The 18,988-nt window shown below is 36.2% G+C and overlaps 1 protein-coding gene across 3 annotated transcripts in view; it reads right to left on the reverse strand.

Annotated features, from left to right (window-relative positions):
• Positions 1 to 18,988, reverse strand: part of NAA35 (N-alpha-acetyltransferase 35, NatC auxiliary subunit) — a 53,807-nt gene that overhangs the window by 1,295 nt on the left and 33,524 nt on the right. For all 3 annotated transcript variants that reach the window (XM_054582951.1, XM_054582950.1, XM_054582949.1), the window contains exons 13-22: positions 18,256 to 18,315; positions 16,204 to 16,310; positions 12,422 to 12,488; positions 11,000 to 11,098; positions 10,220 to 10,398; positions 8,372 to 8,508; positions 7,242 to 7,309; positions 6,212 to 6,352; positions 5,704 to 5,826; positions 654 to 734 (exon numbers count right to left, since the gene is read on the reverse strand). In XM_054582951.1, the coding sequence (XP_054438926.1) occupies positions 654 to 734; positions 5,704 to 5,826; positions 6,212 to 6,352; positions 7,242 to 7,309; positions 8,372 to 8,508; positions 10,220 to 10,398; positions 11,000 to 11,098; positions 12,422 to 12,488; positions 16,204 to 16,310; positions 18,256 to 18,315 (1,062 nt within the window). The remainder of the gene's footprint in view (positions 1 to 653; positions 735 to 5,703; positions 5,827 to 6,211; positions 6,353 to 7,241; positions 7,310 to 8,371; positions 8,509 to 10,219; positions 10,399 to 10,999; positions 11,099 to 12,421; positions 12,489 to 16,203; positions 16,311 to 18,255; positions 18,316 to 18,988) is intronic.

The raw sequence follows: 18,988 nt of genomic DNA on the forward strand, positions 1-18,988 counted from the left end.
CTGTTTAAATGACAAAAACTAACCTGGAGGAAAAAAATAATTAGCTTGTTGCCAGGTTTATGAAGATCACTAGAAAACAAGCTGACCTGTTTTCTATCTTAGAAGAGTTAACAAAGGAGAATGGATTTAAATTACAGGAAAGGTCACAGGTCAGTAACTTTAGTTCCAGAGTCACACAATGTGCTGAGCAATGAAATGAGTGTCATTGGTAAAGCAGGGCAGGAGGTGAGACTGAAAAACAATGGGAGTAAACAAATAAAGGTACACATATAACAGATGCAGAATCTGTGTTGAATGTTTATATAGCACTGATAATAAAACACTACCAAGGAAGCTTATGGATTCTTCCATATCCTTAACCATTAAAAATACCTTATTATGGAAGCATTCACTTTTCTAAATGCGGATAACTTTTTAAGTACCTCTTCCATAAAGGTATTCATATCCATGTTCTTTTTTCACCCCAAGTCATTCAGTAATTTACACAGGGGGAGAGGGAGAGAAACAAAAGGGCAAACTTCTGAAATTGTAAGTTAAAACCTCTTAAGATAATTTTTGAGTGCTTAACTCTTACAATAATACTTATACATCTTATTGGAAAAAAGTGGTTTTACAGTAATTGAGGACTATTTACTTCCCCACAGTGCACTTACCTTAGATTCCTTTTTGTGTCCTCCTGCCAGTAACTTCATAACCACAAAGTTGGGTTTGGCAACCTTTAAAATTCTGTTGACCTAAACAATGAGCAACATTAAAACTATCAAAACAAAATTCATAGTCAAAATGTCTTTATAGATACCAACAGGAACTTGTACAATATTAAATGTTGATATTTTATTCGTCGATTTTAAAATATGAAGGTTTCTTTTAGTAACACAGAACCCTATTTTAGTCAACTCTGAAAATTTAAAAGGGCTACTGTAGCCTTTTTCTCATAAAAAGAGAACATTAGGCTGCAAAGGCAGCACCACAGAGTGGGGCATGGACTTTCGGGTTAGGCTGCTTTAAATTCTAGCTTTGCCACTTACTAGCTATGAACCCTCTGCCAAGTTTTCTAACCTCTTTGTTCCAGTTTCACCACCTGTAAAAATGGGGATAATTATTTTTCGTATCCCACAAGGATTTGTTGTGGAAATTAAATGAGTTTATATATAATATGAGCTGAGAACCAGGCCTGGCAGGTAGTAAGTATCCTTTAAGTGTTAACTGTTATTATTTCTGACTACAATTGTCTAAAAAGCTTCACTGCAACACATGAATAACAATGGAATGCTGCATTTCTCTTTACAAGGGGAGTAATGTGTGACTTGAAGGAAAAGTTCTCACTGTTGTCGTCTTGCTGACCTCTCAGGAAACACATCACCCTAAGTTGAAGGACCACGTCTGCTCATCTCCAGATCACACACCTACCTGCATAGGCAACAGCTCCATTTGGGTGGGCATCCAATAGGCATGTCCAAAACTGAGCTGACTTTCCCAGCCCTGCCTCCTGCCTGCACCTCCTCCACCTGCAGTCTTTTTCACACCCAATCCGTTCAGGTGCTCAGGCCAAAAACTGTGCAGTCATCCTGGACTCTTTCAGTGCTTGTCCAACCCATCAATCAGTACCGCTTGGCTTGGCCTTAAAACACCTAGAGAACACCATCACTTCTGATCACCTCCACTTGTCACCAGCTCTCAGCTGGGATACTGCTGTGGCCTACTATCTGGCTCCCATGCTTCCCCCGCCAGCCCCACTACAGTCTGTTTTCAGCAGAGTTGTCAGAATGATCCTTTAGAACAACGTAGATCTGGTCACTGCTCTGCGCAAAACCCTCTAAATATTCAGCCCTTATTCACCTCACTCCAGCATACCAGTTCTTGGCTGTTCCTCATATATGCCAGGCACACTTCTGCCTCAGCACTTTTACACATGTGGATCCCACTGTTCGGAAGGCGCCATCCCTAGACAGCCCCATGACCTGCTCGCCAGCCTTTCAGGATGCACTCCCGAGTCCACCTTACTTAAAAACGCCCGAGTCCTTCCATCTCCCTATCTCTTATAGCAGTCCCTATCCCATTGCCAGCTTGATTTTTCTTCATAATACTTAGCATGTTCTAATATACTATTTTATTTTTACTTTTTAAATCTGTTCATTTATCTGCATTTATTTATTTATAAATCTGCACTTATTTATCTATCCCAAGGAGTGTTGGGATTTCTATTTTCCACTGCTGGAATCTACAGTAGTGCTGGAGGTACAGGAGGCACTAAGAAAATACTTGAATAGATTAATGAAGTCCACTAAAAGAAATATGTCATTTATTATAGACACCTTCCTCTAATTTTTAAACTTCCCCCTTATATTTTTATTGCATGATTGCATATGATAAAAAAGTCATTTTTCTCCCATCTGTTCCTTAAGGTACTCAGCTCCCCTCCAAAGAAACACTAATTCTTGTATGTCTTTCCATGAACATGTTAACAAGAAAACACCTGCCCATTTTGATTGAAATAGCAGCATACTACACAGTTAACTACCTTGCTTTTAAACTTCCTGTATTCTAAATAACGTTCAATTACAGTACATAAAGATCTTCCTTGTCCTTTTAAAAGCTGCATAGTATTTCACTGTATGATGTATCATAATTTATTTAACAGTCCCCTCTTGAAGAACACTAAAGTTTGCCCTAACTGGTATGGCTCAGTAGGGTGGGTGTCATCCTGCAAACTGAAAGGTTGCCAGTTTGATTCCCAGTCAGGACACAGGCCGGGGCTGTGGGCCAGACCCTGGCTGGGGGTGCATGAGAGGCAACCAGTCAGTGTTTCCCTCATACACCAAAGTTTCTATCCCTCTTTTTCGCCTTCCCTTCCCTCCCTCTCTAAAAATAAAATAAAGTCTTAAAAAAACACTGAAGTTATTCATTTTTTTGCTAGTAAAAATCCTGTTGCAGTGAATACTCTTCTGTATTATATTCATCACTTCCCACATGTGCTCATGTATCTATAAGAAAAACCCTAAGAAGCAGTACTGCCTAAGAATTTGTTAATTTTGACAGATACTGCTATATTCCCCTTCCATGGAGGTTGTACCAAGATACATTCCCACAAAATGGTATGTGTTACAGGTAACTCTCTTTACAGAATTAATGCATTTCAATAAAATTAGGTATGCAGCAAATTGTGAACATAATGAAAGCCTGAAACTTATTATTTGCAACTTCTAAACTCTAGAGAGAGAGATCTCAAAGTCAACAAAAACAAGAGCCCTGATTATTTCAAGATCTTGGTTGGATGTGGCCAAGATGGAATCATAGGCAGAGATGCTTCGCTTCCTTGCACAATGGAAAAAAGGATAGCAACCAATTTAAAAACAAAAGACAACCAGTACTGACAGAAAATCAAACTGCATGGAAGTCCAACAACCAAGGACTTAAAGCAAAATTCATCCAGACTCGTAGGAGGGACAGAGAGGAGGTACAGCAAGGCAGTGGTTGGTTGACGGGGCAGGTGATCCCACATTCCCACACAGATAAGCCAGGAAGAACAAGAAGAAAGTCAGACAGACTGCGAAATCCAGAGTTTCAAAAACTCAAAACCTTGGCTGTAAAAATCTGTGGGGTTGTGGCAGCAAGAGAAACTCTTTGAGTCTCACAAGAGAGTCTGTGGGAGAGCCCATGGGGTCCTAGAACCCCAACCACTGGCAAATCACCTGAAAGGGCACAATCCATTTGTGGGAAGCGAGGGAAATGACAGAAGTGGGGCGAGAGCTGAGCAAGCAGCATTGTTCCCTCTCTGACTCCTCCCCCATCAACAGGGCCACAACACAGTGAAGAGGGTTGCTCTGCCCTAGCAAATACCTAAGGCTCCACACCTTATAATGTAATATGTATGTCGAAACAAGGAAATATGGCCCAACTGAAAGAACAGAGCAAAACTCCAGAAAAATAACTAAGCAATGAAGAGGCAGACAACCTATCTGACGCAGAGTTCAAAACACTGGTAATCAGGATGCTCACAGAACTGACTGAGCTCGGTTGCAAAATGAAGAAATGAAGGCTATACAAACTGAAATAAAGGAAAATACACAGGGAACCAACAGCAAAGGGAAGGAAACCGGGACTCAAATCAACAATTTGGAACAACAGGAAGAAATAAATATCCAACTGGAACAGAATGAAGAAACAAGAATTCAAAAAAAATGAGGAGAGGCTTAGGAACCTCTGATACAACTTTAAACGTTCCAACATCCGAATCACAGGGTGCCAGAAGAGGAAGAGGAAGATCAAGAAACTGAAAACTTATTTGAACAAATAATGACGGAAAACCTCCCCAATCTGTTGAAGGAAATAAACTTTCAGGAAATCCAGGAAGCCCAGGAAGTCCCAAAGAAATTGGATCTAAGGAAGAACACACCAAGACACATCATAATTAAGTTAGCCAAGATTAAAGATGAGAGAATCTTAAAAGCAGCAGGAGGAAAGAAGATAGTTATCTACAAAGGAGTTCCCAAAAGGCTATAAGCTGATTTCTCAAAAGAAACCTTCCAGGCAAGAAGGGGTTGGAAAGAAGTATTCGAAGTCATGAAAGGCAAGGACCTACATCCAAGATTACTCTATCCAGCAAAGCTATCATTTAAAATGGAAGGGCAGAAAAACTGCTTCCCAGAGAAGGTCAAGTTAAAGGTGTTCATCATCACCAAGCCCTTGTTATATGAAATGTTAAAGGGATTTAGAACTAAGAAAAAGATCAAAACTACGAACAGTAAAATGACAACAAATTCACAATTATCAACAACTGAACCTGAAAAACCCAAACAAACTAAGCAAACAATTAGAACAGGAACAGAATCACAGAGATGGAGACCAGAGGGGAGAGGGAGGGAGGGAATAGGGGAAAGGTACAGGGAATAAGAAGCATAAATGGTAGGTACAAAATAAGACAGGGGGAGGTTAAGAATAGTACAAGAAATGGAAAAGCCAAAGAACTTACATGTGCCACCCATGGACATGAACTAAGGTGGTGGAATGCTTGAGGGTGGGGGAGTGCAGAGCAGACAGGGATAAAGGGGGGAAAAAAACCTGGGACAACCGTAATAGCATAATCAATAATATACACTTTAAAAAGAAAACAATAGCCCTTTATTTTATAAGGTCAAGTGGATAAAGTGGTTTTTAGTTTTTACTTCCTGTGATAAATGACCAGATCATTTTTCAGATTTAAGATTTATATGTGAATCCAGTAAGCTACAGGTTAAAATATTTTAAATATTAACATTTGTAAGCTGTAGATCAATCTGGATCTTTATTCTTCTTCACAGTTCTAAGCCTTTTTTTTTAAAATTTATTTGAGAAAGAGAGATTGATTTGTTGTTCCAATTATGCACTCACTGGTTGTTTCTTCCATGTGCCCTGACGAGAGACTGAACCTGCAACTTTGGCGTATAGGGTTGACACTCTAATCACCTGAGCAACTGAGCCAGGGCCCACGGTTCTAAGTCTTAATTTCTCCTTGCATTGGTTTACATCACCTCTCTCATCCAATAATTTTAAGTCTGACAAGGTTAGGTTAGCAAAGCCATTTGAAATCTTTGGCAGAAACATGGCAGGCTTTATTTATTAATACTCTAAAGTGATTTTTTATAATTAAACTGTCATCCACTAGTAAGACATATACTTCCCCACCATCCTTTTCCTCCAGAATTACTGTGACCACCCTCTTACCTCATGGTCTGGGTTCGGGATGTTTTCCAGTATCATTTTCGCCTGCTGGAAGTGCTTACTAGCAGCCACATACAGATCTGGAGACTGAGGAGGAGGGCTGTATTTATTGAGGTCAGACATTTCCTAAGACGGAGGCAATACTATTATTCAAAACATGTTTAAAACAAACAACTTTAAAATATCTTTTTAAACTAAAGAATTCTATAATGTCCATTCATAAGTATACACTGAAGCAAACACTGAGCATGTACCTATTTTTTCGTCCGTAATAAATTCTTATCCTTCATATACTATCTCGTGTTATTCTCATACTTAAGTAATTTGACATGATAAATGCATCTGAAAAAAAGCCAAGTAATTTTCACACTGATAAATTGATATTTTATCACCTTGTCCTATTGGTCCAACAACGGTCTGATTTGACTATTTTAACAAAATGGCTAGACACAAACATCTGTAAGAAGGTGGAAGACTACATGTTTTACAGTGATTTTAACACGCAGGTCACCTTGAACTGCAGATAGTGCACTGGTGGTGGTGTCATGACACTGTTGAACGGAGCAAATCTGTGCTCATACCGAACTTGTTCACTATCAAGCTCAAACTTGGGTTTTCGTACTTTGCCATCCATGTCAAATGCTACCATGGTCTAAAGGTAAAAAAGAATGAGAAATAAAGATATCAATATGAAAAAGTGAACATTCTCATTAATTCAGAATAGAAAACAAGAAACAACTATATACAGATAGCTAAAACAACTTAAAGCTCAGAAATCAGAAATAGGAAGTGAAAAACGGGCTTTAGTATTCATTTTTATGTTCTGTGCTATCTTTTATGTAAAAAGTTTTCAAGGTCTAGTGTTTATTACTACTTTTCCCACTGCAATTATACCAGGTGCACATTTTTTGATGCATGATTTACAATAGCTTTAAAACCGTCAAGTAAAAGCTTCTGAAGAAACAAATAGCATGTAAATTTTTATAGTATAAGAATACGTCCTGTTTTTCAAACAGGAGTCCATGTTCTATGTATTTTAGTAAAAGTTGCTTTAAATCATTTCTTGAATTGCTCAGTATAAGACTCAGTATTCACTACATCTCCTTGAAAATGTCTGCTTTTGTTTAAGCCATTCATTGTGGAACCCACCCCTTTCCTACTACATTCCTAAAAAATTTCAAACCCCATCTCTTCCAAGAAACCTTTGCTGATTGTCAGTCAGAAGTAAATCCTTCCTTCTCTACCTGTGTCACACATGTCCCTGGCCTGTCATTAATTAGGCACTTGAGAAAAGGATCGCATCTGATTAGACATGGTATCTTGCAAACGGACTTATATCTGGCTCACAACATGGGTTCAAATATCTGGTAAACAATTTTAATAAAAACAACTAGACTTGGAAAAAGTAATTTTAATAAAATTTAATAAAAACCAGGAGGAAATCAGAACCTAGAAAAGAAATTATGGAGAGTCCATTTTAATTAAACTATATTAATAGCAATGTAGTTAAAAAGCAAAAAGAACTTCTATTTTTACCTTACCTTAAACATTCCAGCACACATGTTCTGATAGGCCTGGCTCATGGTGATTTCTCGGCTCAAAGGGCGAACTGTAATTAGAAAGAAAATCACCTATGCTTTTCAACTCTTCCTCTTGCATTGCTGCAGGAGAAAATCTAATTTTTCTAATTCTAATTTTTAAAAAATCTTCCACCTTGTTTACTAAGGTTTTGAACACTTTGTTCCTACAGGCTACATTTTATTTTATGGCCCAAATCTACAAGCAATACTCAAAGGCTAAACAAAGTATGTTCCCCACATGGCTAATACCATAATATTCTAGTTTTAAATAATATGTACTTCTGAATTCATCACATGGACCTTTTTTTTTTCCCCTATATGCAACTTGGTACGTTTAATCCCAAATGGCTGTGATAGATGCTGCTGCTTTTGTTTTTCAATTACATTTTACATTCAAAATTATATAGTATTAGTTTCAGGTGTAGAGCGTACTGGTTAGACAATCATATACTTAATAAAGAGTTCTACCCAATATTTCTAGTACCCACCTGGCACCTTACATAGATCAGAGACAACTTATACAGAAAACATGAATGGTCATTTAACAACCCACCCAAACTGCTGAAATCCTACGGAAATAGAATAAAATTTTGTAACAATTGCAGCAAAATCTGTAACCCTTCCATAAGTGACCAGAAGGCAGTCTGTTTGAAACCCTTCTTTCCCCTCATGGTCCCTGGGTGGCGCGCCAGGGTGCTGTGTAATCATCCTTCTTTGCTGCACCTTACAGCTCCAGATCGACTTCCCTCCTCAGCCTGTCAGTCTTCTGTTAAAAGATCAAAGGTCTCCTGCTATCTTGTTCCTTAACCTATCTTGCTTGCAGGTTCCATGTGGCTACTTGTTGTCCTAAGGTCCTCTGACACATGGACTTGCAAAGAAGTAAAGGAAGAGCAGGAAAAGGAACCAAAAAGGCTTGTATCACTAATATTTGCACTCAGTTTCTACCTTACACTTTCCAAGGAGAAGATGAGAATTAAAATATTATGACTAATTCACCCATTACAAAGGACACGTAGCACTCCATCTATTTATTTGTAGAGATTAAAGTGTCTCCAATGTAATTTCTTAGGTTTAAAAATAATCCACGGCACCTTTTTTCTTTTTCTTTGTCTTTTTACTGCTACGGCCCTTCTGCTGCTCTTCCATTATCCTTTCCTCTGCCATTTGAGAGCCATCAGCACGACTTAACGTCGACATCAACCAGGCATAAAGGAATTCAGAGAGATACCTTACGGGATAAAAGAAGTTAGTTAATAGTAGATATCTAAGTGAGATAGCTTTATCAACACATGTATTGGTACTAATAAAGATATTTTTCATAATGCTGTGAAGTCTTTAAAAAATAGATTATCCAATTAGATAATTGATAGCTTAGAGCTTATAAGAAATGAACATTACAAGTGATTAATTTTCCTTTTTTTTATAGCCATCTATGTTGCCCTAAAATACAGATATGTTTCCTATGCCATGCGTTTTACAACTTTATAAAAGATTTCTTGATAATGATGTATATATGCAAATCAACTGAATCTCAAATGTTGGTTTTACTTATTGGAGCATCATTCACCTCAACCTATTATATAAATGTTGTATCTTCCTGTTAATTAAAAAAGAAAGCAACTAAATCCAAGAGCACAAAATCTTCCAATCAGCTGCCTCAAACTACAAACAAAGAACTTCAGCATTTTCCCTATAAACTGTCTTCTTTGTCTACTCTCAGTTAACAAAATGTATTCCAAATATGTATATCAAGACCTATTGGTAAGAGTTGCTATCTAATGAAATGTTGGAGAATACACCAAATAGTATTTTCCTCATTTTACTATAGTTGATGCTCAAATTCAATCTGCATAGCCAAGAGTCTTCTGTTAAAGAACCCTAGCAGCCATGATAACAAAAGCGTGTCAACAACATGGAAGGGAATTACTTTTATTCCTCCATAGCAGTTACTGCAGGGAATATAGTTATCTTAATTACGAATATAAATAATTTAAATAAGTTAAAAAGATGAACTATATTAAGAGCTAATATACTGAACTTAGTTGTTTATGACAGGGAATAAAAGGTTATTACTATTTTAAAATTACCACCATACTTTGTCAGATTAAGAACAAGACTCAAGATAACTGAATTCATTAGCTCATAATTTTATTTTCTTCTAAGATAGCTTTTCTGTGCATAAAATATTCTCAAGCATCCTCTTACTAGGTTTCCTCATCTCATATCTAAGTGAAGGCAAAGAACTATATATACTCTGCTTGGGGTCATCTCTTATCAATGTTGTCAAACTGCCTAAAACAAATCCTCAGGGCCACAGTTTGCAACAGTTATGCTCCCAATGATAATCTTAGCCTTGATTTCTTCTCAGAAGATCTGGTTCAAATTTTTAACTTTAATTCAATTAAGTATTGGGTTAGCCAAAAAGTTCGTTTGTTTTTTTCTGTAAGATGGCTACAGTAGCACTTAGTTGTCTTTAACTTCATTTGAAACAGTTTTGTTAGGTTGTATTGTGACAGCAGTCATATCAGCATGCATTTTAAGAAGAAACATCAAAACTGGTGAAATTTTGTGTAACCATTTTAATACTGAGGATGGAAGAAGATATGCAACATTTTCAGCATATTATGCTTTATTATTTCAAGAAAGGTAAAAACTCAACTAAGAAAGATTTGTTCCATGTGGCTACTTGTTGTTCTAAGGTCCTCTGAGGACCTTAGGTATGGAGAAGGTGCTGTGACTGATCGAACATATCAAAAGTGGTTTGCGAAGTTTCATGCTGGAGATTTCTGCAGGTAACAGGTAAGAGCTCTTCTGATAGTCCACAACTAAAGTTAAAATACACTAAATGAAAAAAGGACCCTGCAATTATACTCTACAAGTGCTCCTCAGATCTTTTCTATCCCACCCACTACCAACTTTAACTGAAAATGTTCTCTTACCAATATATGTAGTAGTACTCGTGCATGCTGTAGAGTTCCAATTCAAAGCCACTTAAAAGATACTGTATCATAATTCTAAGGTTATGGTAAAGGACCCAGGTACCTAAACAGGCCAAATGTTGCCTTTGGGGTTCCTGTTTCAACAGCATAGTGTGAAGAGCTGCATCAACCTTCTCTGCCTATCAGAATAAAACATCGAAACATTTACATTTACTTTGTTAGGTAATGAGATAATTTAAAATAAAAAGCTAATAAGAGCTTAAGCAGAAAATAGAAATCTTGCCACTAAAAGAACTCATACTTACAAAAGCAGTCTAGTTAAGTTTATACCCAAACTTTTCATTTCACAATGGGTAACATTTAGCTAAACAGTCCTTAAACTAAAAAAAATCTAATCAATAAGACAAAACTAAAAATAATTGACTCAGGTCTTAAGATATATTACCAATTGATATTGCTGCTACTTACAAATTTACTCTAAGGTTAATATGTAATGTATTTTTATATTAATGTAAACTTGCTGTAAAATTACAGATATGCACATATTTTATAATTTGTCATGATTATCAAAGAAATAATTTAAGATGCTTCTCAACTTGGATTACTGTTTCTTTTTTGTAAACTCATACTTTGGTATATGAAACACTGTAAGTAAAAAAAGAATTCACCACATTGAAAAATTAAATAGTCAAAATACTGTTCCAAAGAATTGTTTTTAAAAATCTAGTCAAAGCATATGAATTGCTAATTTTAGAAGGAAGGATACTTGTTGGCTCTTACCTCGTCCTGCAAGGTAGCGAATTCCTCAAGAATATGACCGAGCTTGTCTCTCTGACGAGCCCTGTTATGCCCATGGATCTGAATAAGACTACAGAATGGCTGCAATACAAATAAAATGTTAACCGTCAATATGAAATTTCCTGATACTATAGAAAATAAACATTCCAAGTTTCCAAAATCTAGTTTAAAGAGGAAAAAAATACTCTGTATAAAGGAACCGTGTCTATGTATATTTTTTACATAGGTATTTCTTTTTAAGGAGCTCCACACAAGAATTTATCAATAGTTAGAAGAAAGTGGTTGCTTATGAAACTTGTTTTTCATATGACAAAAGTATCTTCCTTCAATCTTCAGATATCATCCCACAATCTCTAAAGGATAGTTTCTTTTCTGCTTATTTCAAGCCAAAAGTTGATGATTAAGGCTGACATTTCTGTGCTGCTTTATATATACCAGAATGCCTAATAATTTTAAGGCGTCAGTAAAGGCTAATACCTATAAACTCTAAGGTTCTTCTATTCCTGATCTATACAGTTTCCCATATAAAATACTGTAACATTCATTAATTGGTCAACAGACATGTACAATAGAATGCACTGATTTAAGAAGTGTGAATCATAACATTCAAGTATAATACTGTTTTTCATATTGTATACTTTGACATATATTATCTCAGCTGATCAATAACTAGTCTATCTTCTGAAGATTATAGAGGTGGTGTGAATATCTCACTTTTTAAAGATTGGGAAATTTATGGAAAAATAAAGTGATCTGCCTGATAACGATAAAATGTTAGATGATAAAAATGAGTTCTGGTCTTTTATTTATTCTCCTTTGACCATACCATGCTATCTTCCTTTTGGGTGTGTGCATATTTAGTAATCAGAATTAGGCCCTAAAGAGCTGTCTTTATAGAGCTTATAATGAAATAAGAATGACTCATAATAAATTTAATCCACCACAAGGTTTATATTCTTTCCTAATTGAGATTTTAAAAATGTTTGTAATCTTGTCTAAATTACTAATTTTAATTTTACTATAATCCTGTTCATTAAGGTATTACAAGTATATGTGCCTGGGGATGTTACAAATATTCCTTGTTTATAAGGTCAAAAAGTTTTTGTGCGCATGTATAAAAAAATGTAAACTGATGCTTTCACAGATGGGGGGGGGGTCATAGCTTAACCCATTTCTTTGGTTCCTGAGGGTTGTAGTAAGAGGGCATCAAAAGGACTCTGTACCTGACAGCCTGCAAAGACACTAGATTACGAAGCTATCAAGTCAAGCATAAGGAGAAACTTTCTATTTATTTAGTGAAAATGAGTATGAAATATTAGGTGAAAAATTAGCACTAACTAATGCTACTGAAGGAATTATATACCCCACAATTTTTAAAGTATCCTTCACCATTGTAGTTCTTACCCGAACACAGTGAGTGACAAAGGAGTCAATACAGTCCTTAGCCTGGTGGTTATTATATAGGCAGCACCTGAAATACAATATTCATGTCATTAAAATCAAACTATTTGGCTTACAAAAAGCAGCAGTGATTTCTGTAGGTGTTACCAACAAACAGGGAAAAAAAGAGAAACTGGAACCAAATACATTGCTAAGCTGAAGGCTCTAGGTTAAGAAATATTTCACCATTACTGTGTTGTTCACAAAATACATGTGCATTATTTCTAATATCTTTAGTTTTATATTTGGACAATTACAGTTGTATCAAGTAAGATCAAGTTAACAGGGAAAGAAGGAAAATTCCAAAGCTCCACTTTTTCCTGATCCTACTCCAATGTCATTTATTTTCCTACAATGGATACCCTTATGGACTGTGCTCCTAATAGTTATTACAAAGAACTACACAGAATCATAATTTCTCCAAGATGTATCCATATTTCCAAGCACCGGTCGAAGTCATCCATTATCTAGGACTTCCAGCCAAGATGGAGGCGTAGGTAGATACATACACTTTGTCTCCTCACACAACCAAAAGAAGGACAACAAAGAACAAAAAAATTAACCAGAACTGCCAGAAAATCGAACTGTATGGAGGTCTAACCACCATGGAGATAAAAAAGAAACATTCATCCAGACCAGTAGCGGGGCACAGGCAGGTAGCTGGGACAGAGAAGATGAGAGGCAAGGCAGCAGCTGGAGGACCAGGTGGGGAGAAGCAGCGGCTGGTGGACCGGGTGGTCCCATATTTGCATGCAGCTAAACCAGGAGGAACAGCTTGGGAGTGAGACAGACCACGCAATCCAGGGTTCCAGTGTGGGAAAAGAAAACCTCAAAACCTCTGGCTGTAAAATCCTGTGGGGGTTGCAGTTTCAGTTACCCACGGTCAATGGTGGTCCAAAAATATTTAATGGAAAATTCAAGAAAGAAATAACTGAGAAGTTTATGTGAATGCAGTCTGTTTCAAAATATCCTATTGCACTGTATTCATCTTTTCATTTTATAAGTGTTACTTGAACACAAACACTGTGATACCTCAATGTCTATGTGATAAACAAGATGGCTACTAAGTGACGAACAGGAGGGCAGCATATCCAGTGTGCACACACTGGATAAAGGGATGATTCATGTCCCGGGCGGGACAGAGTAGTACAGCTCAAGATTTCATCATGCTACTTACAATGGTGCGCTATTTAAAATTTACTGATTACTTATTCCTGGAATTTTTTAATAAATATTTTCAGACTGCAGTTGACCTTGGGAATTGAAACCATAAAAAGTGAAGCCAGATAAGGAAATGGACTATTGTATTTCACCTAATAATGGCCCAAAACTGCAGTAGTGATGCTGATGAAGGAAAGCAGCGTTTGCCACGCCAAAATCTTCCTCTTTGAGATGGTATTTTAAGCTGGGTATTTTTAAGAAACAAGACTCAAGAAGAACCTTTGATATCCTCCTCAACTGTTTATCCTCCCCAATTCTTGTATCTAAGAATTTAGATACAATGTTCCTGTAGGAAGGGAGCTATCATCATAGGTAACTAGTTTAATATGAACAAGGTATAGTAGCCAGGGAGGAATCTAGCAAGGACTGTTTTATCAAAGTCCTCTCTGTGTCCCACTGTTAAAGAAGACCCAGCAAAACATCTATCAAACACTGGCTTTCCCATCTCCATGTGAATATCCTTCTTCCCTTATGAAGTCCCAAACCACTGCCTCCCTTTCTCCGTAGCTCAAGATGATGAACACAGACTCAACTGCCTTTCTCCTAAAGCTCTGTATTCTTATGGAATCCCTGTACATATGTAACTAATTTTGGTTATTTTCTCCCCTTAATTTGTCTTATGTCATTTTAATTATTCAACCAGGAAGAACTAAGTATGGAAAGGAAAATTTTCTCCTCCCCTCTACTGGCAATTTGGGTCTGCCAAAAAGAGGTTGTAAAGTGCTTCTTTATTTGAAAAGATATGTGCATATATATTCTAAAAAACAGTATATATAGGGTTTGGTACTAACTCTATCTGAGGATTCAGGCAACCACTGATGGTCCTGGAATGTATGCCACATGGATAAGGCGGGTGGACTACTACAATCAGCCTGCTTTTTTTTAAAGCAATGTAGCTATATTCTCTTCCCTTTCTTTCCCTTGCTGAGTAAGCTTTCACGTCCTACTAAGTTTACTACCAAAATTATTCCTATTAATTTTACTACTGAAATCTGTCCTCTTCTTTGTATTTCCAGGGTTTAATTCTTCCTTATCTCTTACCTGTACTACCAAATCAGCCTAGCTAAACACTGCCTCCATTATCACTACAGGGTGGCTTCGTATTAAAAAGTACATACTCTACTATGCCAATTCCTTTCTAAAAACTTGAAGCAGCTCCTGGCTGACCATAAAATAATGAGAGAAAGAAATGGAGTGTTGGTCATGGGAGATGGTGGAGGGGAGGTTGACACTTTTGAAATAGACTGATCAGGGTAGCCCTTGCTGAGGTGACACTGAATGCACCTGAGGGATAGTGAGGGAGCCAGCCCTGGGAATTTTTGAGGAAAACATCCTCCACCACCATTCCTGTGTAAAGGCCATGAGAAAGTGCGTGTACATTCCAGGAACAGCAAGGAAGTCAGTGTGGCTGAAGCAAAGGAGGTGAAGGGAGAGCAGTAAGAGGTGAGGTCAGACAGGTATCAGGACAGGGGTCTAGATCAGAGCATATGACCCCTAAAGGCCAATTATAAAGACTTTGGCTTTTACTGTGAATGAAACAGTGAATGTTAACCAATACTGAGGATACTTGGGAATTTACTTCCTCTCACTTAAGGGGCAGTCCCTAATTGAGAGGTGTCTGGGTAAATTCTCAAGCTCCCTTGCCCTTGACCAGGACAACTCTGAGGTGTCACCCACTGTCTCCAGAGCTTCCCGACAGGACTGAACCAGGGTTACTTTCCATACAGCACACTTTTGTGTGGTGTCTCTTCCTTTTCATGCCCCACCTGCCCACAACTCTACTGTTTTTTTTTTTCTGGGAACAATTTACAATTATATTTACATGACTCTTTGTCACAGGGTCTGCTTCTGGGGAACTCAACCTAAGAAAGCTACCAAAGAGTTCTATATGAGACATGGCAAGATTTATTCAACAAACTGAATGCTGAACCACTAACTGTTCTTATAACATAATCTCATATACCCCATCTTCACACATGCTGGCTTCTCTGTTAAGAAATAAAGACTCCTTTCATCCCTCTACCATGGAAAGCTCTACTTATTTTCCAAAATGCCAAGTCAAATGATTCTTTCCACCTGAAATACTCTGCAGCCTCTTATGGCAGCATGTTTTCAGGGTAGTGATTCTATCAGAATATAGTTTAAGAATCCATTACCTGCATTTTTTATTTCTATCTAGACTCAGCTCACTGAGAAGACACCTTATCTTACTTTTTGTAATTACTTCCCAAAGTGCCTAACATAGTGCTTTGCACACAGTGGGAATCAATATAATTTACTGAATTTCTGAAAACTTTTAAGTTTTTCTATTCATATGGGATCTAATGTCAACCTCACAAAAACTTCAATTTAAATCTAAACATTATATGGCATAAATCAATTAATTTTAACATGATCCAATTTTTTTTTTTTTAATATGGAGACTTGATTCCAACAGGTTTTTTTATGCCTTGGCCAAAAAGGTGGAAGACAGAGAATTTGGGCTTTTAAGAAACACATGTTATAAAGCATCTTCTGATACTTACTTTGGGGAAAGCACCGGAGGGCTGACAAAAGACCGAAGTGCATCTTTTACCATGTCTTGCATGAGATGAGTTCCAAAGACCTTTTTGTTATCAACCAGGAAAGTGGTCTGAAAACAAATGGTATTATATTAGTAATGCTGTCACAAACTTGACATATTGCACATATAGTTGCCATTGCTGTGACATGAGAATACTTCTTGGCTATAAATACCACAGATGCCCTGACTGGTGTAGCTCACTTGGTTGGCTGTTGTCTGGCAATGATAATGTCACTGGCTCAATTCCCAGTCAGGGCACTTGCCTGGGTTGCAGGTGTGGTTCTCGATCAGGGTGCGTAGGAGAGACAACAGATCAATGTTTCTCTCTTACACTGATATTTCTCTTCCTCTCGTTTTTCCTTCCTCCCCCCCTTCTCTAAAAATAAATAAAATCTTTTTTAAAAAATCCACAGGATACAAAAGAGATTAAAATATAAAAAGTTGGTGGAAAATTTTTATAAATCACCACCTCCGCAATGGATATTACTTATTAATCTCTATTTAGGGTGTATTTTGATTCAGGAGAATTAAAAACATGCAGAAAAACATCTTCCAAGTCAATAGTAATTATAAATTGGTCAAAAATAAACTGATTAGTCTAAGTATGTCAAATGAGCTAATTACAGAAGAAAAGCTTCAGAAATTATGAAATAGTAAATGGCTATAAATATTAGGCTAGTCAGTGATCTTTATCTCCAATGAACTCTGTGGAATACAAACAACCTTTCCAAAATTGGAAAAAACAGCAGATTATTAAAAAATGTTAAATTTAAAATTAAATATTATGTAACAATAATCTGCATTTAATTTGTTCTCTTAACATCAGTGCATTTTAAAATTTACTATATTATACCCTATTTGATTTCCTAATAAATCTGGGTCACTTCCAGTTTTTGGTGATCATGAACCAAATAGCTATAAATATCTGCATACAGGTTTCCAGAACGTCAGATTCCACTTCTCTAGGGTAAAGAAGTAGAAGTGGGATTTGTACATTTCATTTTATAAGAATCTGCCAAACTGTTTTCCAAAATATATGTAGCACTTCATATTCCCCTCAGTACTGCATCCGTCTAAGCACTTGATATTTTATTTTCCTTTCTTTTCTTTTTTTTAAAGATATTCTGAAAAGTGGATAGTGGTATTTCATTGTGGTTTTACATTGTGGAAGACTTCAGTAATACTAATGATGTTGAGTATTTTTTCATATCAAAGTTTCAAATTTTGCTCATTTTAAAAACTGGAGTGTCTCTTTTTTACTATTATATTTACAGAGTTATTTATATGTTCTAGATTCAAGTCCTCTGTCAGGCATGATTTGCAAATATCTTCTCCCACTCCAGAGTCTCTTCATTTTCTTAAATGTCTTCCACAGAATCAAAGTTTTACATTTATCAATTTAAAGATTGTACTTTTAATATCACATCTGAGAATTCTTTGCCTTTTCCAAAGTCACAAAGATTTTTTCCTATCTTTTCTTCTAAAAGTTTTAGCTTTACATTTTACATTTAGATTTATGATGTATTGAGTCAATTTTCCCTCCATATACTTATCTAACTGTTCTTATACCACCTATTGAAGAGACTACCATTTCTCTATTGACTTACCTCTGTGGTCAAAAATTGACCATGTTAATTATGTTATATTTTCATTTCATTATATTTTAAGACTTCCTCTTTGATCTACGGGTTCTTTAGACATGCAGTAATTTCCAAATACTTGGAGAATTTTCCAGATCTGTTATTGATTACTCATTTAATTCAAAATAATCAGAGAATATACTTTGTATCATTTCAGTTATTTTAAAATTAAAGTTTATTTTATGGCCCAGGATATGATCTTGATGAATGTCTAACAATCTAAGTCAATGCTTATTATGTAGAAATGTAACATAACTATGGAATAGTCTTTAGAAAGAAGCATCTACCTTTAATTCCATCAATCAATAAAACAATGTCAACACACATATAATTTGATGTTTAAAGAAGTTTTTTCAATACTAAGTGGAACTTACTTGTAATAGAGATCTTGAAAGAACACAAGGTGATTGTTCACTAAACTCACAGAAAAAATCCTAAGAGATAAACAAAGAAAAAGTAATGTCAATAATGGATTAAATAAAAGCAGAAAACACCTGCATAGAGAGTGTAGTTTTTACTGGAAATAATAGACTCCCAGAGTTAGAATATGACCAACAGCTAATGATCATCTCCACAGGAATTGTCTAAATTTTACCAGTGAGACCTTGGATAATTTTAGAGCCTCAATTTTTTTAAAGAAACTGACCAATAATAGTATTTTGTGGAAAATCACATTAAATTTGTACACCATGAAAAATAACAGTGTCAATAATATTTTAGTAACTAATGTTAGGGTTCACTTCCTACTTCATCTAAATAAATACCAAGTAACCAGGCCAACTGGATTAATATTACTGACTGACTTCTTGACTCTAGGGAAAGACGAAAAGATATGCTTAGAAAGCTATACATGGGATTGTATACAGATAGAAAAAAGAAGATAAGAAAATACACTGAAACGTTAACATCTGTAGGTTGTAGGATAGCAGGTATTTGTCATCTTAGTATTTTTCTGCATTTTGCTGGGTCAAAGTATCACAATAACAAAGTAACATTTTAAAACTGGGAAAAGATAGCCACAGGAGTACAGGAAAATGACTATTTCCCTTTATCAACATTAAATATTATTATACCTTTCAACCTAGTTGTTATAAATTATATTTCTTT

This window comes from Pteronotus mesoamericanus, unplaced genomic scaffold (genome assembly GCF_021234165.1).
Source record: "Pteronotus mesoamericanus isolate MK-2021 breed Mesoamerican mustached bat unplaced genomic scaffold, CSHL_Meso_final contig_73, whole genome shotgun sequence".
Taxonomy (NCBI): Eukaryota; Metazoa; Chordata; class Mammalia; order Chiroptera; family Mormoopidae; genus Pteronotus; species Pteronotus mesoamericanus.